This window comes from Oryx dammah, unplaced genomic scaffold (assembly GCF_014754425.2).
Source record: "Oryx dammah isolate SB20612 unplaced genomic scaffold, SCBI_Odam_1.1 HiC_scaffold_11, whole genome shotgun sequence".
NCBI lineage: Eukaryota > Metazoa > Chordata > Mammalia > Artiodactyla > Bovidae > Oryx > Oryx dammah.
The window spans coordinates 3,354,394-3,382,223 of record NW_024070195.1 but is presented as its reverse complement, the minus strand read 5'-3'; the positions used below and the strand labels follow the sequence as shown (position 1 = coordinate 3,382,223).

Here is a 27,830-nt window from a genome sequence, read left to right as displayed (position 1 = left end):
CACAGAATAGACAAGAGCCCCTGATATTCTGAAGCAATTAACAAGACAAAAAACAGCCCTTCTCTCACTCAAATGACGGCAGCAAAGCAGCGGAGAGACAGCTAGGGTGGCATTTTCCATCAAACAACTTTTTTTTTATTTGTGCAGCATATTTCCAAGTGATAGAAAATGACACACTGTCTCCATTACTTCCTTCCCATCATCTCAATCTTTTCTAACTTTCATATTTGTGAAACAAATTGCTTTAAACATGTCAAAGACACTTGAGTGGAGTGTTAGCCAAATTTTAAAAATAAAGATGATTCACAAAGACAGCATTTGTGTTTATCACCATCATGGTAAAATTTCAAGAAAGAAATCACAGTCCTGATAATCTAGAGCACAACATAAGGTAGACATCCTCAGAGGTCAGAAGGAAGTCTCCTTCTGCTCTGCCTCACGTCCCTAGATCTTCACGGCACGGGGATCCTGACCTTGGGGGAGCGCAGTAGTCCCCGCCTCAAGGATTCACTGAGTAGTCGCCGCCATATTGATTTCTTCAAACTTGGGTTCCGTTTCCACTATCATGCAAGTTGAGTTCCTTGACATTTTGCCCCCTATCGGTCCTATATTCTCTTGCGCCTGTTGCTTCTTGAAAGGTCAGGTCATGTCTCGCCCTTGGAGAGACAGGAGGTTGCCCAGTGCAAGGCGCCTAGAAGGCCTCCCTTTAGCACATACTCTTGAAGAGTTGATGCTGTTTTTCCAAAACCAGAAAGCTCAAAAAGCACTGCTCATCTTAAGAAACTTAAAGACCTACATCAGTGACGTTTTCTTTTCTTTTTTTTTTAAAGGGAAACTAAGCTCTAATATAAAATTTTAAAAGGAGAGTGTATATATACAAGATAATTGTACAAATGATGGCTACCCATGTTGTCCTGTTGTTTGCTGTTTAAAACATTTTTTTAAAAATTTTCAAAAGAAACTCCATTTTACAGAAAATTTACAAAAGTGATACAGAGAATTCCTGTTTTTCTTCCAGAGCCACTTAAGAGTTTTCAATCCAATGTTCCATCATCACTGAATTCTTTGAATACGTCAATGTGTATTCCTTTTGGGCAAAGACATTCTCCTGTATAACCACCAAAATCAAGACATTATAATTGATGTTTTAGGATCATCTAGTCTTCAGACCCTATTTGGGTGTCACCAGTTGTCCCAGTAACACCCTTTATAGCAAGGGCATCCAGTCCAAAACCATATGTTGCATTTCATCGTATCTCTTATCTCTGCTGCTGCTGCTGCTGCTAAGTTGCATCCAACTGTGTTCAGTCGTGTCCGACTCTGTGCAACCCCATAGACGGCAGCCCACCAGGCTCCGCCGTCCCTGGGATTCTCCAGGCAAGAACATTGGAGTGGGTTGCCATTTCCGTCTCCAATGCGTGAAAGTGAAAAGTGAAAGTGAAGTCACTAGTTTTCTTCAATTTAGAACACTTCCATAGTCTTTCTTTGACTTCAGTTCCTTGACACCTTTGAAGATCGCAATGCATTAATTTTGTACAGCTACTCCCAGTTTGGGTCTGTTCACCTGATGCTTCCTTGTGACTGCAGTCAGGTTATGTGTCTTGGACAGCAATGTCACAGAAGTCGTGCCATGATCTTCTTGGTGAATCCTACCCAGTTGCACATAATATTTTGTAGATCTCCTTCCCGATGGCATTAATGTTGATTACTTGTTTACGGCAGAGTTCTAGGTCAGTGTCCTAGCCTGTTCTGGCTGCTGGAGCAAAATGCCACAGACTAGGCTTCCCTGGTGGCTCAGAGGTTAAAGCGTCTGCCTCCAATGCGGGAGACCTGGGTTCGATCCCTGGGCTGGGAAGATCCTCTGGAGAAGGAAATGGCAATCCACTCCAGTATTCTTGCCTGGAGAATCCCATGGATGGAGAAGCCTAGTAGGTTACAGTCCACGGGGTTGCAAAGAGTCGGACACGACTGAGCGACTTCCCCTTCACTTCAGGTCCTAATAAACAAACGTCTCACAGTTCTGGAGTCTGGGAAGCCAGAATCGAGGCTCTGACAGATTTCGTGGGTGGTTGAGGACCTGTTTCCGGGTTCACTGCCAGCTGTCTTCTCACTGTGTACTGACATGAGAAAGGATGGGGGCGTCTCTCCAGGGTCTCCTTTATAGGCACACCAGTCCCACTCATGAGAACTCCACCCTTATAACCTAGTCACCCCTCAGAGGCCCCACCTCCAAATATGTGGGACTTGTAGCAAGCTGTTTAAAGTGCTGTAATACTAGTATTGAGTTTCTATAAGCTACCATGAAGCTGTATTTAGCACAGTGTTCTAGGAGTGTGTATAAGTGAAGTCTTTGTATCTACAACATATAAATTTTGTGGGGTTAATACAAATATTCTGTCTATAATAGCTGGGTTCCCCTAGACAGAAGATTTTGAAATTAGCAGACAAGAAGTTGACTAGGGAGTAATCTTGGGATTAACTTTTGTGAAGGGAGCAGAATTGGGCAGAGGAAGAAGCTGAACTTCAAGTAGTACCAGTAAAGGCCTCAGCCAACCCCACTGAATGAGAGGTGAAGAAAGGAATCCATCCCCTCTCCAAACTGATGCAACGAATAGAATTCAACTATGGTTACTTATTCATGTAAGATGCTAGGAAATGATTTCCTATAAGGAGTAAGTATGGACATGAGAGGAAGTATGATGTCTTACCATTTATTACAATTTTAAGAAGAATGGATTAATAGACTCTTGCTATTATCTGTTAGCAGATATCAGTTCCCTTAGAATGAGCAGCCAAATGGCTTTTTTAGGGGGTGCCACATGGCTGATGTGCAGCCAGGGAAGGGAAGCCCAAAGTGAGGATCCTTTGGTCCCACAGCAAGCAGTGTGAAACTGTAGAGTACATGCTCTGAATTTGGAGTCTGAGAGCAGTGAGAGATGTTTAAGACAAAATTCCCTCACTGTGCCATTTTCCAAAGGACTGGGCTTGGTGTCATTCATGGAAGACCAAATTGTACAACTTCAGTCCACAAATAAAGAGGTACTCTACAATTACCTCTATTTAAAAAAGATGTTAGGCAAATTAGTGGAGTTTTACTGATTTAAAACAGTTTACTGGAGGAAATCAAGGAAACTTGAAATATTCCTTAAAGACTTGGGGAAATATCAAGAACAATCTCCTTTGCCCACAAGGAGTCCCTGGCTGGGGCACGTGGGTGTGACTCCTTATGTCTGTGTGTTGAAACAAGGTCTTCTACATGGTCACTTAAGTAGTCGATGTATATCCATGGGGGTTTCCTAGGTAGCTCAGTGGTGAAGAAGCTGCCTGCAAAAGCAGGAAACGCAGGCGACTCGGCTTAGATCCTGGGTTGGGAAGATCCCTTGGGGGAGAAAATGGAAACCCACTCCAGTATTCTTGCCTGGAAAATCCCAGGGACAGAGGTGCCTGGTGGACTGCAGTCTATGTGGTCACAAAGAGTCAGACACGACTGAGTGACTGAGCGTGAACACACGCAAGCAGGCATTGTGGAAACTTGGCTTGAGTAGAGGACATTTCATGATGCCTTTCCATGTAATCAGGGATCAGTTCAGAAGCAACTACAAACACCTATTGTAAGCAAATGAGCGTCTACACATGAATACCTGCATGAACTAGTAAGATACCACAGGCCCGGCACTCTTTCAGCCTTCAGGTTCTTTCTTTGCTGTTATGTCTTTAATAAAATCATCCTTGGCTCCAGCAGCAATCCACTGCTCTTGGTTTATTAGTCTCACATTAGTCTTCTGACTTGAATTACAGCCTCAACTTGGATATTTGGTTATGAACTCACTGAGGACAGAGTATATCATATACACCTTATATACTCACCCTCGTCACCATCAAGTTAAGTAACATGACTTTGCTTATAATAAGAATTAGTAAATATCTGTTTAAATAAGTGTTTATTGAGCATGTGTTGTCTATATCCTCCTGCAGACTAATACCAATAATAAGACTGCCTCTTATTTCTTAGAAGCTTTTTGCTTCTAAGCTCTACCAACAGTGGTTTACTCTCTGGAGATGTGACATCATTTAACACTTCTTGTTATGTATCACATTCATATTTGCATTCCAAAGACAGGCACATATTTTTTTTTTTTAGAATTACCAATGATTTGTTCTTATTCCTATTATTGTTGCCATTAAATTATTAACAAGAACCAACTGTTTTAGTGAAAATTTTATCAGAGTTCTGTTTGGCTTTTCAGCTAAACTTTTGATCTTATCTTTGTTGGCTAATGACATTGCTTCTTAAATCTGCTAAGACCCTTAAGCCTCAGGCTGCCTTCATGATGGATATAGTGCAAACAAACAGAACTTTAGCTTCACAGAATTGGGGCTTGCTGAGGAGATTTGGTTCCCATCAGAGAGACTTCCTTATGGCTTGCTTCCTGAAGCTGACTGAGAAGCCAATAAGACCCGAGCTTATGCCTGGCCGTGCATCTGGTCAGTGATTCTTACCTTCACTCCAAAGTGTGTTTCCCAGCACAACCCACCTCCAAACCTTCCTTGGGCTTCCAGAACCCAGCTTGAGGATGGCAGAACCAGAGAGATGAGCTGAAATTGTTCCATAACAGTTGGAGTTGGGGGCCACTCTGTAGCACCTTTAGCTGCTTCCTTCTCAGAGTTCAGGGCTTCCTGGGGGCCCAGTTGGTAAAGAACCTGCCTGCAGTGCAGGAGACCCAGGTTCAGTCCCTGGGTTGGGAAGATCTCCTGGAGAAGGAAATGCCAACCCGCTCTAGTATTCTTGCCTGGGAAATCCCATGAACAGAGGAGTCATGTGGGCTACAGTCCATGGGGTTGCAAACGTCAGACACGACTTAAGGACTAACCCACCACCACCTCCTCTGGGTCTCTGTCACAACCGACAGCTGTAAAGACCTGTCTTATAGAAGTCCTCGCCACACCCGCTTCCTTGTGGTGGGTGATCCCAGCTACGGCTTAGCATGCTGGGGGCGCACTTAAAATGCAAGCAATTTTGTTGAAGGAGTCAGTCTTATTTCACCAACAAAGAGATGATCCTCTATCCATGTTGTTGATGTTCCCTCTGAATTTTGCCCCATGTCCTTTCTTCCTCTCTGTGCTGTTGGCAACACCCTGGGCCAGCCTCTGCCTTCTCATGTCCAGATCATTACCTTGGGGGGTCATCTGTGGTGTGCACTTCGTGATGCTGGTCCTCATTGGGCGTGGCCTTGTTATTTTTCTGAATCACTCCAAGAGCCTTGCCCAGTGCTGGTTTCATGTATATTTCACAGAATTACACCTTACTCCAAAAATAGTTTAAGAGTCTTAGTAAGGATTGAAAGTGGACTGAGGTAGATAAGACACCTTAAAGAATATAACTATCAAGAAATTACCAGACTTATTAAGGTTGCTATGTTCCAAGATGATACAAGGCACTGGATGTACAAAGTTAGAAGAAAAGTCAGCTCGTGTGGTCAGCTCGTGTCCTCAAGAAGATTCCCCTTGCTTCTCTGGTTTGCTGGACAGGGAGGCCTGGTTTGCTGCAGTCCATGGGGTGGCAAAGAGTCAGAGAGGACTAAGAGACTGAACTGAACTGAGAGCCACAGAATTAGCACCACCTGGCAGCTTTCTTCCTTTAGGAAACATCCAAATAAATAAATACAGATAGGTAAGTTATATATATATGTGAGAATTGGACCGTAAAGAAGGCTGAGCACTGAAGAACTGATGCTTTCCAACTGTGGAGAGTCCCTCGGACTGCAAGGAAATCAAACCAGTCAATCCTAAGGAAATCACTCCTGAATATTCATTAGAAGGACTGATGCTGAAGCTAAAACTCCAATACTTTGGTCACCGGATGCATAGAGCTGACTCATTGGAAAAGACCCTGATGCTGGGAAAGATTGAAGGCAGGAGCAGAAAGGGGCGACAAAGATGGTTGGATGGCATCACTGGCAATGGACATGAGTTTGAGCAAACTCTGGGAGCTGGTGATGGACAAGGAGGCCTGGTGTGCTGCAGTCCATGGGGTCACAAAGAGCCAGGCACGACTAAACAACTAAATAACAACATATATATGTGTATACACACTGGCAAGGTATTAAATAGAAAGCATAGGTTCCAAGGTCCTTAATGAATGATTCTCGTTGAACATTTGTGTTTCTCTCGTCTTAATGGTCATCATCCAAGATTATTATTTTTTTTTTTTTGCCATTTTTGATTGTTTCTTTTCTGGTGCTGTTGCTTTGTTTTTGTAGTTAGTAAACTGGTGTTTCTAAAAGTTATTCAGGGACTTATTAGGCCTTGCCCCATGCCTTCTCACTCCACTCTGGGACTGTTGACACAAGGCTCGCTTCCCTCTCCCAGGCTGCTGTGTTCACGCCTCCAGCCTCGCCACATGCCTCATGCCATCATGGTAATGTTTCCAGGGCCCGTTTGGAAAGAGATGGAAGATTTTGAACACAAAAGGTGTTTCCTGGGAAAAACAAATGAATCAAATGGAAAAATGAATTAACATCGTGAAATTTACCTTCCCAGCTGGAGATATGATATATGCATGAGTTCCTTAGAGACAATCCTCTCATAAGAATTCACTATTAAAAAAGTCGGCAGTGATGTGGAGTCAGAGCTCAGCCTGCAATGTATATATACACGAACGGAAAACATCCCTTGAAGGAAAAAGTTTAGAACTATGAATGTTTGTTTCTTGTGAGGGCCCCATGGACTTGACAAGTGGTTGCCACAGGCATCTTTTTCCAGGGCTTCTAAAGCCTGTGTGATGTTCTTAATGGGACTTGGTATCTGCAAAATACTCAATTCTGTCCAGTGACATTTACTGAGCACCTACTCAGTACAAGGCACTGGGATAGTCTATGGAGTTATAAAGACAATAAAATAACATCTTCAGCTCAGTTTAATAAGAAAAATAGGTATTTAAGTTCATAAGGAGGAAAGTTTTATTTGGGATTTCCTGGTGATTAATTAAAACTCTCATGATCAGAAGTATTAATATTAAATACAGCATAGGAAGAACCGGCAACTGTAGCCACTTGACCTACAGAGGATGTGCGCAAGAGATGAGAAACAGGGCTGCCCTGAGGCTCATGATTCTTCATCTCAGAGCACCAGGGAAAGTGACTGACGTGTGCCTGCTTCAGTGACAGGTACTGCCTCCTCCCCCCCAGCTGCTTCCTCCCAGGCTCTAGGTCAGAGTGAGGCGAAATCAGAATAATTATATTAGCAACCTCATTCAACTACACCAGCCGCGCTGTAGGTGAATTAGTGGGCTTCCTCAACTACCTGGGACTCATCACCACATAGGATGTTTTATTTAAATGTAACTATATTCCAAGCCATCCACTTTCTAAAACATTACATTTTTTAATGCAGCACATTCCTCTGTGGGGTACTACCTATGCAGGGCTTTGCATGCAGTGTGTTCCCAGATCTATAAAATGAATAAATGAGACAAAATCTCCCCCAAAGTCAAAGAGGGCTGAGTTTGAGCTGGGGGTGGATTTCTCTCGCCCACCATGTGGATGACACGAAAAGGAAGAGGCCGTGCAACAAGCTCAGGCCCTTTGAGTCAAAGTTGGTAAAGAATAAAATCGTAAAGGAATGAAATATTTTCATCCTCTTCCTCCTGGTTCCAAGCAGTGAGGTGTTAAGGCAGGTGTGTTTCTCTGAATTCACATGTATATGCTACATACAAAGAGAGAGTCAGGTTATATGTGGGTACAGGCATATAGTTCTGGCCCATTTTGCCTTACCAGTAGTATTCGTGTGGCCTCAAAAATGATTTACAGGTGAAAATAAACGTTTAAACTAAAACCATATGTTAATTTCTACATCACTTGAGAATTTGACACCAATTTTAGTTAAGTGTGAAAGAATGCAATTGGTAATTATATTTTTTCATGGTTAGTAAGTGGTTCAATTGCAAAGACTGTGTTATTAAAAACAAAATGAGAATCCTTTCTGGGATATTATATTTCCTGCTTCTATTTTTCTTGCTTAGATTCATTTTTAACACAAAAGTTACCCAGATTTGTAAAAACAAAACATCTATCCAGGCATTGTTCAGTTTTAGCAAACGTGTGCATGGTGGTCACCTTTGGAGGCTGAATTTCGCACCCAGATTTGGCCAAGGGAGGCTGGTGGGCAGTCAGGGGTGTTGACGGATGGGTGTTCAGGAGCATAGGCTGATTGTGGTCTCTTAAACGTGCTACCTCCTGGAGGTGAGAGGGCTATTTAGCGAAATGAAATACTACTCTGTCACAACTTCCTCGCTCGCGGTTCAATCATGGAAAATTCTTCCCCAGTGCTGTCATTGAAATCATTACACTCAGAATTAAACATGGTATAAGGGAGCAGCTGACAAGACCCTGTGGTACTATCGACAAGCCAGGTCTTACATGAATAATCAGCTTTTGCAGGCAGTGCATGTGAAAAGGCCTGCAAATCAGGGTTCTTTCTTCTCCCTTTGGAATGAATGAAATCGCCCGCTGTTCCCCATTTGTCTCCATGTGATGGTCTGGTGCCACCCGGCTTGAACCGAGTTGCAGAGCTCCTCACACTTCTTTCTTCCTTCTGCCACTGACGTCCCCTTAGAAACCTCCTAGAGCGACGTCCGCTGCAGCCCAGAGACCCTTTTCGGAAGCCCCCCTCTACCAGGTCTTCTCTCTCGCCACCAGTTACTAAGCCCTTGGATTCACACTCCCGCCTCCCGTCCCTGCAGTCCACCACTGCGCACCCCCAGCTGTCCTTCCGCCTCCAGTCCCTTCAAATCTTCCAGTTTTACTCTTCTCTTGGCTTCCTTCATCTTAATCCCTCCAGCACCCTCCCCACCACCTCCACAGAAGCAGCGACCTGCCTAGAAAAGAGAACGGACTTCTCAGCCCACAGATCTCAGTCCGTGCCCCGTGTCCAGCTCTGCCTGGTGATACAAAGGTCTTGTGCGTGATAACCTCAGTTGCCCATCTGTAAAAATTTCCTCATAGGGACCCCAGGAAATAAAGCTTCATTTCTATCACATTATTTCCATCTTTATGTGAAGTGCCTTGGCAACACTAAACACCTTTTACAAAACTGAAATTGAACATTTTAGCTGAGTCCAGTGAAACCAATAAAAAGTTATAACCAACTTCCTCTGTCTTCAACACTCTGAGACTGAGGAATTTAACTAGGAGGTCCTAACGAAATGAAATGCTGACCCAATTGCAGCGTAGATGTTTGTTCCTGGTTTGATAGCATATTTCTCTTTGAAGGAAAAATGAGGTGATGGTATTTTCTCCTTAGTCCCAAGTCTTAGACACTGGTGGTGCTTTAGTTGCTAAGTCGTGTCCGACTCAATGGCACCCCACTCCAGTACTCTTGCCTGGAAAATCCCATGGATGGAGGAGCCTGGTAGGCTGCAGTCCATGGGGTCGCAAAGAGTCGGACATGACTGAGCGACTTCCCTTTCACTTTTCACTTTCATGCATTGGAGAAGGAAATGGCAACCCACTCCAGTGTTCTTGCCTGAAGAGTCCCAGGGATGGGGGAGCTTGGTGGGCTGCCATCTATGGGGTCACACAGAGTTGGACACGACTGAAGTGACTTAGCAGTAGCAGGACCATAGCCTGCTAGGCTCCTCTGTCCATGGGATTTCCCAGGCAAGAATACTGGAGAGAGCTGCCATTTCCTTCTCCAGGGGATTCTTCCAGAACCGGGATCAAAGCTGTGTCTCTTGCATCAGCAGGCAGATGCTTTGCCACTGACCCACCACAGAAACCCCTTGATTCAATAGAATACAGAATTCTCTCAGGCAGAGCTTGGCAAATCTTTACTGTCAGGATTCAAGCCAAACCGACTGGCTTCAAATCTCAACCCCAGTTCTCGTTGCCTCACCCCGGTCCAGTTGCTTCATCTCATTGTGTGTTCTTTCCCGATTTGTCGGATTAGGATGATGACAATGATTTTCCTCTCACTGCTGTTCTGAGGAGCAGAGCAGCAGGAGGAGCGCCCTGAGCAGCACATTCACGGCTTGTCCGTAGGCTGTAAGCTCAATGAGGACAGAAATCTGCTTTGTTGACTGTTGTGTCTCTAGCACTTGATGCTATTCATGCTTAGCACAGAGTAGGCAGTAGTGTTGCAGGAAGAAAAGAGCTTCAAACAAACTAGGCTTTAGATTAAAGCATGACTGGGTTCAAAGCCAGCGGTGAACAAACATGGCTCTCCTTTTCCTTCACATTTTTTTAATAACTTGAATTTGCTAGGTAAAATTTAACAGGAGTCTTTGCAGTTATAACTTGAAGTATAATAATGGAAATGAGTGATTATTGCCATTTCAATACTCCTAAACAATAGTGGATGTTAGTACAAAGATGAGGCTGAGGCTCACAGCACATAGCTTTACATTGGTGTTATTCTTTTGTCGCTAAGTCATGTCTTTTGTGACTCCATGGACTGTAGCCCACCAGGCTCCTCTCTATTCATGGGGTTTTCCAGGCAATAATACTGGAGTGGGTTGCCATTTCCTTCTCCAGGGAATCTTCTCCTGCATTGACAGGCAGATTCTCTACCACTGAGCCACCTGGGAAGCCCATAGCTTTAGGTACACTCTCACAGTTTTTGTTTTTTTGCTGTTCTTAAAGGAGGCTGCTTATATAATTCATTTGAAAATGACTTTCATCTTTTTTTTTAATCTAAGTCTCTCATTATGACATAGATTTTCTTTCCGAAAGTTTATTTTTACCAAACTTGTGTCATATTTAATACTTGTGTTCTAAATCCAAGTCAGTAGTTAGTGGCAACAGCTGCCAGGAGTCACTGGAATAAATGAATTATGGTCCTGTTTAGCTGGCAAGGTTGCATTCGATTTCCACACTCCAGCACCAAAGGGGTCTCCAAGAGCAACAGAGAAAGAGCAACCTATTCCCCGAGGCTGAGCTTGTACAGAGAGGAGCATATACAGGAAGTATGGGGACCTTTGGGACAAACAGCTTTCACAGGTGGGTCATGTCCAGGCTTCCCAGAGGCTGAGCCCCGTGTATTCCCAATAATACCACCTAGACAACTGTCATACCTTGGCAGAAAACCATTTTCAAAGCTTTATTGGATTTGTGATAATGTTTACTCAGGGTGTTGATAAACAGATACTCCTACAGCAGCAAAGCACCAAGGTTCTACTCTCTCCTCGGCTTCCGCCGTGTGCATTGACTTACATTAAGATTAAGCGTCTCACTGAATTACAGTGGCAACTTACGCAGCTACCTCCTTAGAATGCTCTGTCTGCAGCAATAGACCTACCAAAGAATGCTTTAAAGATCCCGGTAATTGGAGAAGCCAAAAAGAAGCATTGTTTTTATTTGTTTTAATGTAGAATTCTCTACATGGTTTATGTAAAACACTTGAAGTAAGTTTTCAGTAAGTTTCTTCTGCTTACAATCAGAATAATTTTCAGACGTATTAGTCTGATTTGTCATTTTCTCCATGTCTAGAATTGAATGTCTGATGCATTTTGGTAAAGTTGGTAAATGAAACATTTGCTCCAGTTTAAAATACCTAGGTATTTGACTATTAGGTAAACCAGACTATACATTGAACTGGAAGCTAAAGAGTTAAAGAATGCTGTGAGGTTGAATACACTGCAGAGACTATTTTTCCAGGAACCCGTCAGTAAAATTTAGTTTTGATGTTGATCATGAAGTAGGAATTTGGCCCAAAATGGCAACCATAAAGAGAAAAAAGGTTTGCTCTGAGATAGGTTATACATAAAGTTTGATAAGCCTGGACACACGGTAAAATACTCTGATGTTTAATTTCCTATTGAAATAATTACTAAAAATCTGTTATATGTGAGAAATTATGTGCAAAGCATCTTACATGTATTATTTTATTTCACCATTGAGGAGTAGTATAATTCTCATTTAATGACAGAGAAAAAGAGGAAAATAGAAATTTGCAAACGTCATGTAATTTATTGTGATTATTTTATTTTTTAATTGGAGGATAATTGCTTTACAGGGCTGTGTTAGTTTCTGCCATACAACACAAATCAGCCATAAGTATATATATATCAGTTCAGTTCGGTGTACAGTTCTGTCTGGCCCTTTGCAACTCCATGGACTGCAGCACGCCGGGCTTCCCTGTCCATCACCAACTGCCAGAGATTGCTCAAACTCATGTCCATCTAGTCAGTGATGCCATCCAACCATCTCATCCTTCGTTGATTCCTTCTCTTCCTGCCTTCAATCTTTCCAAGCATCAGGGTCTTTTCTAAGGAGTCAGTCCTTTGCATAAGGTGGCTAAAGTACCACAGCTTCAGCTTCAGCATCAATCCTTCCAATGAATATTCAGGACTGATTTCCTTTAGGATTGACTGGTTTGATCTCCTTGCAGTCCAAGGGACTCTCAAGAGTCTTCTCCAGCATCACAGCTCAAAAGCATCAATTCTTCGGCGCTCAGCTTTCTTTACAGTCCAACTCTCACATCCATACATGACCACTAGAAAAACTATAGCCTTGACTAGATGGACCTTGGTTGGCAAAGCAATGTCTTTGCTTTTTAATATGCTGTCTAGGTTGGTCATAGCTTTTCTTCCAAGGAGCAAGCGTCTTTTAATTTCATGACTGCAATCACCATCTGCAATGATTTTAGAGCCCAAGAAAATAAAGTCAGCCACTGTTTCCACTGTTTCCCCATCTATTGGCCATGAAGTGATCGGACCAGATGCCATGATCTTCATTTTCTAAATGTTGCATTTTAAGCCAGCTTTTTCACTCTCCTCTTTCATTTTCATCAAAAGGCTTTTTAGTTCTTCTTCACTTTCTATCATAAGGGTGGTGTCATCTGCATACCTGAGGTTACTGATGTTTTTCCCTGCAATCTATATTCCAACTTGTGCTTCATCCAGCTTGGCATTTCACATGACCTACTCTGCATATGAGTTAAATAAGCAGGGTGACAGTATACAGCCTTGTCATACTCCTTTCCCAATTTGGAACCAGTCTGTTGTTCCATGTCTTGTTCTAACTGTTGCTTCTTGACCTGCACACAGATTTCTCAAGAGGCAGGTAAGGTGGTCTGGTTATCCCATCACTTTAAGAATTTTCCACAGTTTTTTGTGATCCACACCATTAAAGGCTTTGGCATAATCAATAAAGCAGAAGTAGATGTCTTTCTGGAACTTTCTTGCTTTTTCTATGATCTAGCAGATGTTGGCAACTTGATCTCTGGTTCCTCTGCCTTTTCTAAATCCTGCTTGAACATCTGGAAGTTCTTGGTTCAGGTACTGTTGAAGCCTAGCTTGGAGAATTTTGAGCATTACTTTGCTAGCATGAGATGAGTGCAATTGTGTGGTAGTTTAAACATTCTTTGGCATTGCCTTTCTTTGGGATTGGAATGAAAACTGACCTTTTCCAGTCCTGTGGCCACTGCTGAGTTTTCCAGATTTGCTGGCATATTGAGTGCAGCACTTTCACAGCATCATCTTTCAGGATTTGAAAGAGCTCAACTGGAATTCCATCACCTCCACTAGCTTTGCCCATAGTGATGCTTCCTAAGGCCCACTAGACATCTCATTCCAGGATGTTTGGCTCTAGATGAGTGATCACACCATTGTGATCACACCATTGTGGTTATCTGGGTCATGAAGATCTTTTTTGTACAGTTCTTCTGTGTATTCTTGCCACCTCTTCTTCATATCTTCTGCTTCTGTTAGGTCCATACCATTTCTGTCCTTTATTGTGCCCATCTTTGCATGAAATGTTCCCTTGGTATGTCTAATTTTCTTGAAGAGATCTCTAGTCTTTCTCATTCTATTGTTATCTTCTATTTCTCTGCATTGATCACTGAGGAAGGCTTTCTTATCTCTCCTTGCTATTCTTTGGAACTCTGCATTCAAGTGGGTTTATCTTTCCTTTTATCCTTTGCCTTTCACTTCTCTTCTTTTCTCAGCTATTTATAAGGCCTCCTCAGACAACCATTTTGCCTTTTTACATTTCTTTGTTTTGGGGGACAGGTTTGATCACTGCCTCTTGTACAATGGCAAGAATCCAACCACAGTTCTTCAGGCACTCTATCAAGTCTAATCCCTTGAATCTACTTGTCACTTCCACTGTGTAACCATAAGGGATTCAATTTAGGTCATACCTGAATGGTCTAATAGTTTTCCCTACTTTTTTAGATTTAAGTCTGAATTTTGCTAAGGCGTTCATAATCTGAGCCACAGCCAACTCCTAGTTTTGTTTTTGCTAATTGTATAGAGTTCTCCATCTTCAGCTGAAAAGAACATAATCAATTTGATTTCAGTATTGACCATCTGGTGATGTCCGTGTGTAGAGTCATCTCTTGTGTTGTTGGAAGAGGGTGTTTGCTATGACCAGTGCATTCTCTTTTCAAAACTCTATTAGCCTTTGCCCTGCTTCATTTTGTACTCCAAGGCGAAATTGCCTGTTACTCCAGGTATCTCTTGACTTCCTACTTTTGCATTCCAGTCCCCTATGTTGAAAAGGACATCTTTTTTTTTTTTTCTTTTTGGTGTTAGTTCCCATGGACAGAGGAGTCTGGCAGGCTACAGTTCATGGGGTTGCAAACATTTGGACACGACTGGAATGCAAAAGTAGGAAGTCAAGAGACACCTGGAGTAAGAGGCAACTTTGTTCTAGGAGTACTTATATACATGTATATGTATATATATATACACACACACATATATCTCCCCTCCCTCTTAAACCTCTCTCCCTACCCATGCCATCACACCCTCTTTTAATTTGCCAGAGATTGCAAAGGTAATAAGTAGCATAGTCAAGATTCAAACCTAGACAGTTTGCCTTTGGAGCCTGAATTCTTGCCCAAGACATAAGCCTAAATTTACTAAATACAACATTGGCAATAAACATGTTTCAGTTAAATAGAAAATTAATTACATATGGACAACTTATAAATGGAGCTCTATTATAGGTAGTATGGCAAATAATGAAATTGCATTCAGAATACACAGAAATGCTGGCCTTGTGCCCCTTATGTGTGTTAATTCGCTTCAGTCGTGTCCGACTGTGTCCAGCCCCATGAACTGCAGCCTGCCAGGCTCCTCTGTCCACGGGACTCTCCAGGCAAGAACCCCGGAGCAGGCGGCCACGCCCTCCTCCAGGGGATCTTCCTGACCCCGGGACAGAGCCTGGGTCTTTCAGGTCTCCTGCGTTGGCAGGCAGGTTCTTTACCCCTACAGCCCCCTGGGAGCCCTGATGTCCCTGAAAAAGCCATTCTAAGTCTTCAGAGAGCAGAATCTCTGGTACTGATGACTTCACATCACCCTATAAGCTCTGTTTTGGTTTTGCATCCAAGATTAGTATTTCTACATCTTATTTGAGTGCATTGACCAACCAACAAAAATCTTTGTAAGGACTGTCATTCTTTTTTTAAAAATATAGACCAGATGAATATGACCTTCAAAAAGTTATGAAAACTGCCATCAGACAGCAAGTTGGCAGCAAAAGTGAAATTCAAACCCAAGTTTTATTATTTCAAGTCTAATGAATTATTTCCCACCGTCAGCTACTAAGGGGACAGAGTGAGAACAAAGGTAGCTTGTGAAATCTCACGGCTGTATTTCTTCTTTCTTCTCATAGGTCGCTACCCCCAGGAGAATAAGGGAACCTACATTCCAGTCCCTGTGGTCTCTGAGCTGCAGAGCGGCAAGTGGGGGGCGAAAGTGGTCATGAGAGAGGACAGGTCTGTCCGGCTGTCTGTCCAGTCTTCTCCAGACTGCATTGTGGGGAAGTTCCGCATGTACGTGGCTGTCTGGACCCCTTATGGGGTCATCCGCACCAGCCGAAACCCCGAAACGGACACATACATTCTCTTCAACCCTTGGTGCGAAGGTAAGGGCCTGGTATTTATTATCTCGCTACAAAAATAGTTCATATATTTCTCTTTTTTTCACTTTTTCTTTTAAATATTTTTTTAAAATATAAATTTATTTATTTTAATTGGAGGTTAATTACTTTACAATATTATATTGGTTTTGCCATATATCAACATGAATCTCCCACGGGTATACACGTGTTCCCCATCCTGAACCCCCCTCCCTCCTCCCTCCCTGTACCATCCCTCTGGGTCGTCTCAGTGCACCAGCCCCAAGCATCCATATATTTCTAATGCATCTCTTTTTGGGTCAATAGAAAAATTATTCTAGAAGCCGTGTTCCTTTCCTACATACACTTTCCATGTTTTAAGGACAGAAGATGATGCAAAATTTGCTTTTGTGTATGAGGCTATAACTTGAAGTTAATGCTGCTATAAATTTACTTCAAGAAATAATTGAAGATTGCCTAAAATTGCACAATTGGTTAATTGTGAAGTTAATACGCTGATGGTATTACCTCTGTGTATGTTATTGCTCTGTTAACAAAATGGGCTTCTTTGCCTTGACTTTCAAAATTGATAGGATCCAGAAGACAAGACATATAAATATACTAGATGTTAGTCACTCAATTGTGTCCGACTCTTTGTGACTCTGTGGATTGTAGCCCAGGCTCCTCTGTCTATGAAATTCTCTAGGAGAGAATACTGGAGTGGGTTCCATTCCCTTCTCCAGGGGGCTATGATGGAATACTATGCGGCCATAAAAAATGACATGAGTTTACCACTTGCAGAAACATGGATGGACTTGGAAGGCATTATGCCAAATGAAATAAGTCAAAAAGAAAAAGGCAAATACTGTATATCACCTATATGTGGAATCTAAAAAAATATAACAAACTAGTGAATATACAAAAAACAAGCAGACTCTCAGAGAACAAACTAATGATTACTAGTAGGGAAAAGGAATAGGGAGGGGCAATATAGGGGTAGGGAATTAAGAGGCACAAACACTTAGGTGTAAAGTAAGCTGTAAGGATGCATTGTACAGCACAAGGAACATAGCAATATTTTATAATAACTATAAATGGAGGATAAGCTTTAAAAATTATGAATTACTATATCATATATGTACACTTCTAATTTATATAATATTGTACAGTAACTATAGTTAAATTTTAAAAAACTATTAAGATTCATAATCTGGCTTCAGAAAAATAAAATAAAGTTGACTTTGTCTGTAGTGAAACTAACTTTTATCTCCTTAATTCAAGTACAGAAGCATAGGTCTAATGAATTCTGTCAATTTGTTTAAATGCACAGTGGGTGCAAACTTTATAAATCATAATGCTGGATATGCAAACATGTAACTTTAATATAATTCAGCTTACTCTCTACTGCTATTTTGAGTCTTTCCTTCTGGCTGCTTCAGAAGCTTGATCTAGTTATATTCAAATAAACTTAGGCAAGCCCAAGGATTTCTCTACCAATCCAATTTCAGAACCCCATCACACACAGTATTTCTCCCTGTCCCCATCTCTGCCCTTCCTTATTTCTGCCTCCATACCTGGTGTGAGGCTGATCTTAAGTTTCAGAGGCAGATGAGAGAATGCTGCAGTGACACTCAGGGGAGAGTCCACTTTTAGATCTTAAGAAATAAGGTGACGAAACATAAGAGCTGACGTAAGACCAGAGGTTTCTCACACCATCCCATCCCATATACACAGCTCTCCAGGATCTTCCGAAATGAGTCTATCTTAGTGCTGATTCTGAACACGAAAGTTGCACTTGGATCAGGGTGGATATGAACTTACACCCAGATAACCAGTGAGCAAGGTTTTCTGCCCGAGTATAACATAAACCTGGATCCCCCGACCCTTTGTTTGAATGATCTATTCCAGTATTCGAGCTAATCCTATGGTCCCCACCTGCCACCTCCATCCTCTTATGCCCTCTAATCCTTATCTATGAGACAAGGTTCAAGGTTGATGGTAACAGCCTGTGGTTTGCCCAGCCTGGAACCCAAAGCACAGCCCAACACAGGGGCTGTATAACGAACCCCACACACAATCAAATACACTGCAGCTTCACAGTCCCCAGTGTTATGCCTGTGTGTGTGCTAACACAGAACGTAACACACGCCATAACACGGGACTCGTGGAGATATGGTCTGGCAACTATAGAGGAGACAAAAAAAGAGACCACTGCCCAGGTGGTAAAGATGACACAAGAGGGAATCAGATGTTGTCCAAATAAAGCCAGGTGGGCCAGATGCTGCAAATACCACACACGCGCCATGGAAGCGAAGTCCAAGGTGACTCAGGACACTGGGCTGAAAATTACGCAGGCAAGTACAGCTCTGATTGATAAAGAATGTTCTGCTGTGTGGCTGGGGGCCTTTAGCTTGCTTTGCATTCATAGGCAATTCATCCTCCTTAATCACTAAATCATTAGTGGGGATCAATAGTCATACCACGTTACGGAGGCCAGGAGTGGATGGAGGGAGAATTATTGGTTAGCTTTTTAATTTAATTGTGCTAGCCAGGCTTCCGATCCATCCCAGAAAGGAGCCCTTCTCTGGGTGCTGGAGAGACAATGAACCCACAAAAGCAGTAGGAGTGAGTCAGGCACTTAGTGTGAAGCCCTCTCACTTTTCTGACCGCTCAGGAACTCTGACTTGTTGAATGCATTTTCCTGTTTCAGTTCAAACCTTTCCAGATTGGTCATCTAGAATTAGTGCCAGGTCGTGTACCCTGAAAGATGTCAACGTCCCAGCCTACGCTTATTTAGTCCTCAGGACAACATTTGACAGCTCTCTTTGATAGGGAATCAGTCACTTTCATGGGGCTCGCCTTGTCTCAACCACATTTCCAACCTCATTCCCCATCACTGATGCAGACTTCATCCTAGCACAGTATCTGGTACACGCACGCTTGCTCAGTCACTTAGTCAGGCCCAACTCTTTGTGACCCCGTGCACGGTAGCCCACCAGGCTCCTCCGTCCCTGGGATTGTCCAGGCAAGAATACTGGAGTGGGTTGCCATTCCTTCTCCAGGGGATCTTCCCGACCCAGGGATCAAGCCTGTATCTCTCGCGTCTCCTGCATTGTCGGGAGGCTCCATGGCCTGGTAGATACCTAACGTGTAATAAATGTTTGCTGCATTGATTCCCTCATTCCAAGTAAATGCTTTCTAGGTTCACTGCACCTGTCACCACAGATAAGCTGTGAGTGACACCCCAAACCTTATCATTTGAAGGGAGTCAAAGTCATATACAGGGCACGGGGGACAGGTGCTGTGGAGATGTGTGTGTGTAGACGCCTCTGTCTTTTAGCATCTGATGCTAAATAGGCATCTGGTATCTCTAACGTTTGCCCCAAGTGATTGATTTCTTTCCTCATTTCCTTATTTATTTTTTACCTCTGGCCGCACTGCACAGCATGTGGGACCTTACTTTCCTGACCAGGGATTGAAGCTGTGCTCCCTGCTTTGGAGGCTTGGAATCTCAACCACTGAACCACCAAAGAAGTCCCTCTAACTTTTTATTCACTATGACTTTGGCATTTTCCTTTAAACAGAGAAATCAATTAAATTTAATGTAGGGAAATCAATTTCTAATATCTGGATGCTTTTAATAGGAAGTAATTAATATGAACAAATTGTATAGTATTTTGACATTCATTCTTATACTGTTTGCTTCGTAATTATGCATGGTCTTTTAGACCCTTCAGGACAGAATGAAGTGATGTACCAGGCCTGGTATTCCCAGGGTAACAGTGACCAACACCCCTTCCTCTTGGAGCCCGTTGAGCCCAGACCAGAACTTACACCCTCAGGCTAGAGCCCTTCATTCATCAATCCACAAATAGTAATGGTATATCTCCCACAATGCTCATGACCACATAATTACCCATGGGTACTACAGCACTATTATTAATTCATTCACACATATTAGGGATCAATGCTGAAGCAGGCACTGGGAATATGTTAGTGAAAAAAACAATCTTCGTTCTCAAAGAGCATCTGGCGACGGTTTCACAAATGAGCTGCTAATAAACATGAATTTCAACCCTGAAAAGCACAGAAAGGAGTTGTGGCAGAACAAGAACATGCAATAGGGGCACCGGCCTAGCTGGGGAGGAGGGGATGGGTTTAGGGGCACTGGCCTGGCTGGGGAGGAGGGGATGGGTTTAGGGGCACTGGCCTAGCTGGGGAGGAGGGGATGGGTTTAGGGGCACTGGCCTAGCCGGGGGAGGATGGGTTTAGGGGCACCGGCCTAGCTGGGGTGGGGGATGGGTTTAGGGGCACTGGCCTAGCTGAGGGGGCGGATGGGTTAGCGGGTTACCTTTGCACCCTGGGCAGCCCCTAGAATAGTGCGTGCATACAATAGCACTCAGATACGTGGCTAACTGAATTTCAAGGAAGTTTTAATAGAGCTTATGTGACAATTTGGACCCCTTATGCATTCAGACCTTGTATCTAATGGAATAGCATCTATCTCTCTTGCAAGTGTCTGGATCAGTAGAGGCCCATTCCTCCTTTCAGCAAGTGATATTATTTGGTGTGGCATCGATCAGAAGGGAACCCAGGGAGCTCAGAGTAGACTTTATTTTCAGTGGCACATAGATGACCCCAGATTCAAGGTCTGAAGCTGTTTCTGGAGGGAGCATTTATAATTCCTTAGCTGAGTGGTTCATTTTTTTTTTTTTTTATCATTGGAGTACAATTGCTTTACAATGCTGTGTTGGTTTCTGCTGTACAAGAAAGCGAATCAGCCGTAAGAATACACACATCCCCTCCCTCTTCACCCTTCCTTCTACGTACCTTCAAAGGATGCTCAAAGCTGGTGTCTTCCTGCATTCTGTGTTTCAGAAAGCAGAATCCTTCTCTCTTTCAGTCTAACATGGCACAGAGGTAAGGCTCATGAATGTTTGCTGAACTGAATTGATAACCACCACTCCAAGAGGCAGGGAGGGGATTATTAGCTTCACATTTCAAAAGAAAAATCAGACTCTCTGGTAATACATAAAATTTTCAAGGTCATCCAGAAAATTGAAACAAGCTGGGGCTAAAACATGGATACGCTGATGCAGGGAGAGATTGAGGGCAGGAGAAGAAGGGGGCGACAGAGGATGAGATGGTTGGGTGGCATCACCGACTCAGCAGACATGAGTCTGAACAAACTCTGGGAGATAGTGAAGGACACGGGAGCCTGGCATGCTGCGGTCCATGGGGTCTCAAAGAGTCAGACATGACTGAGCCACTGAACAACAAGAGGCTCTTTTATTTTCAGAACCAGAACCACTGGTGGAATAAGAGAAATAGGAAGTAGATGCCAGCTGGGAAACTTCTATGATGTTCTAATCGACACTGGAAAAGCCTACTGTTAAAAATAAATAAATAAAAATAAAACCAGGTTGATAGCTAAAAGATCAAACAAGTTTTCTTTGCAAAAAAAGAAAAAATTTAAACATCCCAACAAGGGCACAGGCTCCCTTTGAGAATATGTGCTAAGTAAAGAATATCTGACATTTTTCTTTGTAGAATTGCTTCATGAATAATAGTCTGTCTTCTAAAGATACTTTACACTAAAAAGTCCTTAACCAGCAAAACTGGAAATATAGCACAAATCAACTAAACTTCCCAAGCTGGCCTGAGCTGTGATATGATGCAGTTCAGTGTCTTTGGAGGAAATAGACCCAACAGTTGAGGAATCACTTACTGGTGTCTCCTGGGCTGGTTTTATTCCAGAGTTCACAGGCACAAAGACAGGCCCCTAGGGAGGTTGAATTAAACCATTTTAGGAAGACAGTGGCTCTGGACCCTTCTGGAACTAAAGCGCAGATGCTGGAAATGCCAGTCCTGACTATACTCCGGGCTTTCCGGGTGGCTCAGTGGTAAAGAACCCTCCTGCCAATGCAGGAGACATAAGAGATGTGGGTTTGATGGCAGCTCACTCCAGTATTCTTGCCTAGAGAATGCCACGGACAGAGGAGCCTGCTGGGCTACTGTCCATGGGGTCGAAAAGAGTCAGACACGACTTAGTGACTGAGCCCAGGTGGGACAGTGGTAAAGAACCCTCCTGCCAGTTCAGGAGGCCCGAGGGACTTGAGTTCAATCCCTGGGTCAGGAAGATCCCCTGGAGAAGAAAATGGCAACCCACTCCAGTATTCTTGCCTGGAGAATGCCACGGACAGAGGAGCCCGGCGGGCTATAGTCCAGGGGTCGCCGAGTCGGACACGACACCAATCTGAGCAGTAAATAGACTCCAGTGTTTCCCACATCCCGTAGGTGGGAATCATCTCCCTAGAGCACAGCCTCGGGGGTCGCCACCCCTTCTGATGTACTTGAGATGGAAAAACACATCATGATGACACCAGTCTGGAGGCACAAGTGCTCCACGGAGAGGGTCGCTCCCTGGAGCACTGATGACACCCACCCAGCAGGTCTTACCTCTTTCTTTAGTGGCGCTCAGCTTTTGTATAAAGGGGAGGGGAGTAAAAAGTGTTAGTCACTCAGTCGTGTCCACCCCTTTTCGGCCCCATGGACTACGGCCCGCCAGGCTCCTCTCTCCACGGGATTTCCCAGGCAAGAATACTGGAAGGGAATTGCCATTCCCTTCTCCAGGAGATCATGCCAACCCAGGGATTGAACCTGGGTCTCCCGCATTGAAGGCAGATTCTTTACCATCGGAACCACCGGGAAAACCCCCAAAGCTGTGTCTAATTCCTCACTAAAATTCCTCTTACCAAAAAGGTGAGACATTTCACCTTTTTGAAGAGGTCAAATCACCACTGCTTCTAAAGGATCTCAAACAGAACCAGACTGTGACTTAAGCTGTTCAAGAGTCTCTTTGGAGATAAAATATGGGAGAGCATTCTAGCTCTACAATTTTCTCTGATCCCTTTGCAGGCTTGACTTTAACGACCTTAGAAATGGGGCTTGCTTTAACTTTAAAATTGCATGAAAATAAGCAAAAGGAAATTTTCAGCCCAGGTGGTGATGAATAGCCCTCCTTTGCCCTCTGAGGTTAAACAGCTACTAAAATCAATAGGCTTAGCATTCATTTTTACATGTTTGTTATAAATTCTTACTTTCTCTGGGTGGGGAGGCCAGTGGTAATTGCCACGGGGGCCAGAAATCAGCCCTAGAAATGAGTCCTAGCAGTTCTCAGCTCACAATTTGCTTTTCTTAGCTGCCCTACTCCTCCCACTGGAGGAATTATAAAATCAAGGAGGCCGTTCTTCTTGACCCCTTGCCTCCCGGTAGTCACCCAGGAGGAGTGGTGGTTCACAAGGCATGCTGAAGGTCTGCTCTGGGCAAAGTGCACGGAGGCAGGCATGAACCCACACTCAGCAATGGCGCCGTGTTTCCTTTGGGGTTTCACTCTTGGTTGCTAGTTATTGGCCAGAGGTCGCTTAGGATCAAGAAGTTCGGCAGGTCCATGGTGCCGCCATTCCAACTCTACAGCCCTCTGGGCCTGATCTCTCCTATCAGCTCTCACACAGTTGAGAAGTGTAGTCCCCACACTTGTGCACACGCACACACACACACACACACACACACACACACACTCTACTTTCTCACAGTTCAGATTGTTGGTTGACTAGAACAGTGAATTGCTTGTTTTTCCTTTTAATAAAATAATAGTATCCTTCATTTTACTAAAGTGCAGAACCAATCTCTTCCCACCTCCATCATCGGATCTAGAAAACCTCACTACACCTTTCAAACTAATAAAAATTTGCTTAAAAACAAACAAAACCGACACCCCCTGAAACCAACAACATCTCAAGAGGCAAATGATTGAGTTTTCCTGTTTGTGTCAGCCTATCAAACACAGAGAGTTTTTCAGAGTTTCCATGGTGATGAGATTTTTTTTTTTAATCCTAGCTTTGGACAACTATATTTTAAAGTGACAGATCTGAATAAAAAGAGGGGAAAGAAAGCTCTGCTTTCCACATTCAATCTTCCTTTAAAATCATAAATAAATTTAAAATGAAAATCGAGGCTCCGCAATTGAGCCCCCTGCCTTGTTGTGGAGCCACGATTATGCCTGCCTGTTCTGAGGCGAGTTTTAATCCAGCAGCTGGAATGAACCAGGCGGGCTACCGCCTTCCTATTCATGACGTGCCACCTAAATTTATGACTTCTCATCAACAATAACCCAGAGCCCCAAAGTAAATCCTTCATTTTCTTGGACTTCTCTCTCACCCTCCGAGGCCTGGACATCCATCCCCGTCTCTCACTCTAGCGGGGGGCATTTATGTTGCCATGTTCCCGGGCACCGTGCGCCGGGCGCTGTGGAAACAGTGACTTGATGCCTTGGACTCAGCATCATAGTCTATTTGGGGGACAGCTTGGTGTTCAAACCCTGGCTTCACCTCTCATCTGCACAGTGACCTTAGGAAAGATACTTTCCTTCTCTCTTCCTCAGTTTCCTCATCTGTAACCTGGGGAAAATACAGCACCTTCCCCAGAGACATTATGAGGTGTTTTTAAAGAAACAATTTTACGTGTTTATTTATTTGGCCGTGCTGGGTCTTTGCTGCTGCTCAGGCTCTTCTCTAGCTGTGGCGAGCGGGGCTCACTCCTCCTGGAGGTACGCGGGCTTCTCGCGGGGCGGCTTCCCTCGTTTCAGCTCCTGGGCTCTGGAGCACAGGCTCCGTTGTTGGGGCACACAGTCTTAGCTACTCTGCGCCACATGGGATCTTCCTGGATCAGGGACTGAACTCAAGTCTCCTGTGTTGGCAGGTGGATTCTTTACCACTGAGCCACCATGGAAGTCTTCACTATGAGTTTTAATAAGTTTGTTTTTGCACCACATTAGAAAGTTCCAGGCATGGGGTCAACACTATACACACACTTGTTCCAGAAATAATGAGATCGCAGCACAGAGTCAGTGTAGTGGGGGCAGGTCGCTGCAGCACCCATGGGACACTACAGAGCAAGGCTGCATCCAGCCCGTGCTGGAAGGACAGACAGACTTAAAGGAGGGGGAAGAGCTATAACTGTATAAAAACACATCTATTGATGATAAGGACATTGATAACAAAAAGAGCACACCGTATTGTTCTTGAGGAAAAAGTAATGCAAAAAAACCCTGAACTTGATAAGCTCTTCTTAAACAGGTAGTTTCATGTAAATGCAAGCAGATTTTTAAAAATAACTTTTTTTTCTCATGATGAAACTCTTATTACACACACAAAAAATAATGAAAACATAAAAAGAACTCTGAGATTTACAAATCATTGCTACCATTTTGGTGCACTTCCATCCATTTAATGTATTTTTGTATAGTTTTATTTTTGTGAGAGTGAGTGAAGTCACTCAGTCGTGTCCGACTCTTTTCGACCTCATGGACTGTAGCCTGCTAGGCTCCTCCATCCATGGGATTTTTGCAGGCAAGAATACTGGAGTGGGTTGCTGTTTCCTTATCCTGGGGATCTTCCCGACCCAGAGATTGAACTCAGGTCTTCCGCAATGCAGGCAGACTCTTTACCATCTGAGCCACCAGGGCAGCCAAGTTTTATATTTAATTGACCATTAATTGAATACACCATTCTTTAAAATATACACATATGTATACATATAAAGGGGGCTTCCCTGGTGGCTCATCGGTAAAGAATTCGCCTGCCAGCTCGGGAGGCGCAGGAGGCACCAGTTCAACCCCTGGGTGGGGAAGATCCCCTGGAGGAGCAGATGGCCACCAACTCAAGTTTTCTTGCTGGGAAACCCCATGGACAGAGGAGCCTGGCGGGCTGTAGTCCATGGGGTCACAAAAGAATAGGACACGACTTAGCAACTAAACCACCACCACCACAGTCATTACAGAAATGCAAATTAGAACCATAATGAGATATGATCTCACAGCTATTAGAATGGCCATCACCCAAAAGACAAAAGATAGCAAATATTTGCATGGGTATCGTGTTTCTCTCACCCCTATATTTTCTATGAAGCTGTTAGTTCTACTTAGAGGCTTCCCTGGTGGCTCAAACAGTAAAGAATCCGCCTGCAATGTGGGAGACCTGGATTTGATCCTTGGGTTGGGAGGATCCCCTGGAGAAGGGAACAACTACCCACTTCAGAATTCTGGCCTGTAGCATTCCAGGGACAGAGGAGCCTGGCAGGTTACAGTCCATGGGTTGCAAAGAGTCAGACATGACTAGAGACTCAGTCAGATTCATCTATAAGTGAATCATTTCCTTTTTTCTCTGGAGCAGGTCTGGAGAGAGCACTGAAGAAGCATCTACTTCTTAAGTCAGATGCTGTGTGCTTCCTGGCGCATTCATCCTATCAGATTTAATGTCTGCTTGCCGATTCTTTTGTGATGTTCAGATTTACCAGTGGGATCAGGGCTATCACTCTCATCCATCCATTATGAAGTTCCCCGTTAGCCTTTTAAAAATGATCTTAGCCTAGATCCATCAGTTCATTAGGGATTGCAAAATGGTAATAGTCTCATCTCCCACTCATTTTGCATCTATTAGCATCAGTGATTTCGGTGCCTTGAGGTAGTATTCATATAAGCAAGTCTAGATACCTGGCTCTTTCCTTATTTCTAAGTTCTTAGAATAATGGGTTGATTTGTAGCACCCTACAACGGTGACCAATACATTTCTTAAATCACCATGAAACTATAAATATTAAAATATTTAATGTGTCCTAATCTTTTGCAGTGACTATTATTTTTGATATTTTAATCGTCCCATTCTTGGCCGGTGGGAGTCTTTTTAAATTGATTTCTGATTTCTTTGTCATGAGTCCTAGAGTCTTTAATAGCCTTCTTGTTTTCTGGCAGGAAGAAGCATTTCAGGCTAGCCTTGTACATTTCCTGACCCAGACCTCCAATCATTTTTCAAGGAGCCCAGATACCTTTTAATGGGGAGGGGAAAGGAGGAGAAATGGTACTCAGAGATCATAATCAGGCTCAAGGGCACTTACTGCTATCACATTGGTTGTTTTTTCTAGTTCTTTTCAGTGGACAGAACAAAAAAATTGTGATTCTTTAAACAGAAAATGCATCATGAGTTTTTATGCTTTATTTATTTTTTTGCTAAAATCCTTTTATTTGTTATTTTCTTATAATGGATTTAAGTTTTTGATTATTATAGGACACTCTGTTTGAAACACTTCAAAGTATTGCAAGTACAGTGGAAATAGGAAAATCTGTTAATAATAATGTTTGCTGGTGAAAAATCATAGTGTTAGTCGCTCAGTCATGGCTGACTCTTTGTAGCCCACCAGGCTCCTCTGTCTATGGGATTCTCCAGGCAAGTATACTGGAGTGGGGAGCCATTCCCTTCTCCAGGGGATCTTCCCAACTCAGGAATCGAACCCAGGTCTCTTGCATAGCAGGCAGTTTCTTTACAGTCTGAGCCACCGGGGAAGCAGTGAATGCAAAAATTAATTTATCAAAAGCACAACTGTATGGGAAAAATAACCAGCCTCTCCCTCCATATATATTCTTTCTTATTTTCTTTCTGTAACTTTCCCAAATAAAGATATTCAACAGTAGTTTAAAATGGCCATCTCCCAACATTTAAATGAATCAAATTCTCCAATGGGTGAATAAAATTATGAGTAGTAACCTGGAGTTCAGCTGAGTAAGGCACTTTGCAGTCTTAAGTGGGAATGTCTCCCAATTTCAGAGTGATAGGTCCTCAATCTGTACCATCATTTTAGTGAAAAATCAGAAAATAATTCTGGTGGAAGGAGTTTCACCGCCCAGCAGGATTAATAGATACACTCACTGAAGTTCCTATTCTTCATCTGTGGACTGTGAAGACCTGAGTGGTAACTGGAAGAGCCATGGGATTCTAGGTCCAGTAGCAGATGGACAATATACCAGGACAAAATCACCTACATTCTGACTTACAAAGGCAGCAGTAGCTTTAAATTTGTGACTTAATTGCAGACCAGCTGCACTACAACTTTTTCAAATGACAAAAATACAAAAAAATGTGTGTTACAAAAATATCT

The 27,830-nt window shown here is 43.3% G+C and overlaps 1 protein-coding gene across 1 annotated transcript in view; it reads left to right on the top strand.

The window, feature by feature from the left end:
• Positions 1-27,830, top strand: part of F13A1 (coagulation factor XIII A chain) — a 140,713-nt gene that overhangs the window by 30,655 nt on the left and 82,228 nt on the right. Inside the window, exon 4 of the mRNA XM_040249392.1 lies at positions 15,615-15,866. Within this exon, the coding sequence (XP_040105326.1) occupies positions 15,615-15,866 (252 nt within the window). The remainder of the gene's footprint in view (positions 1-15,614; positions 15,867-27,830) is intronic.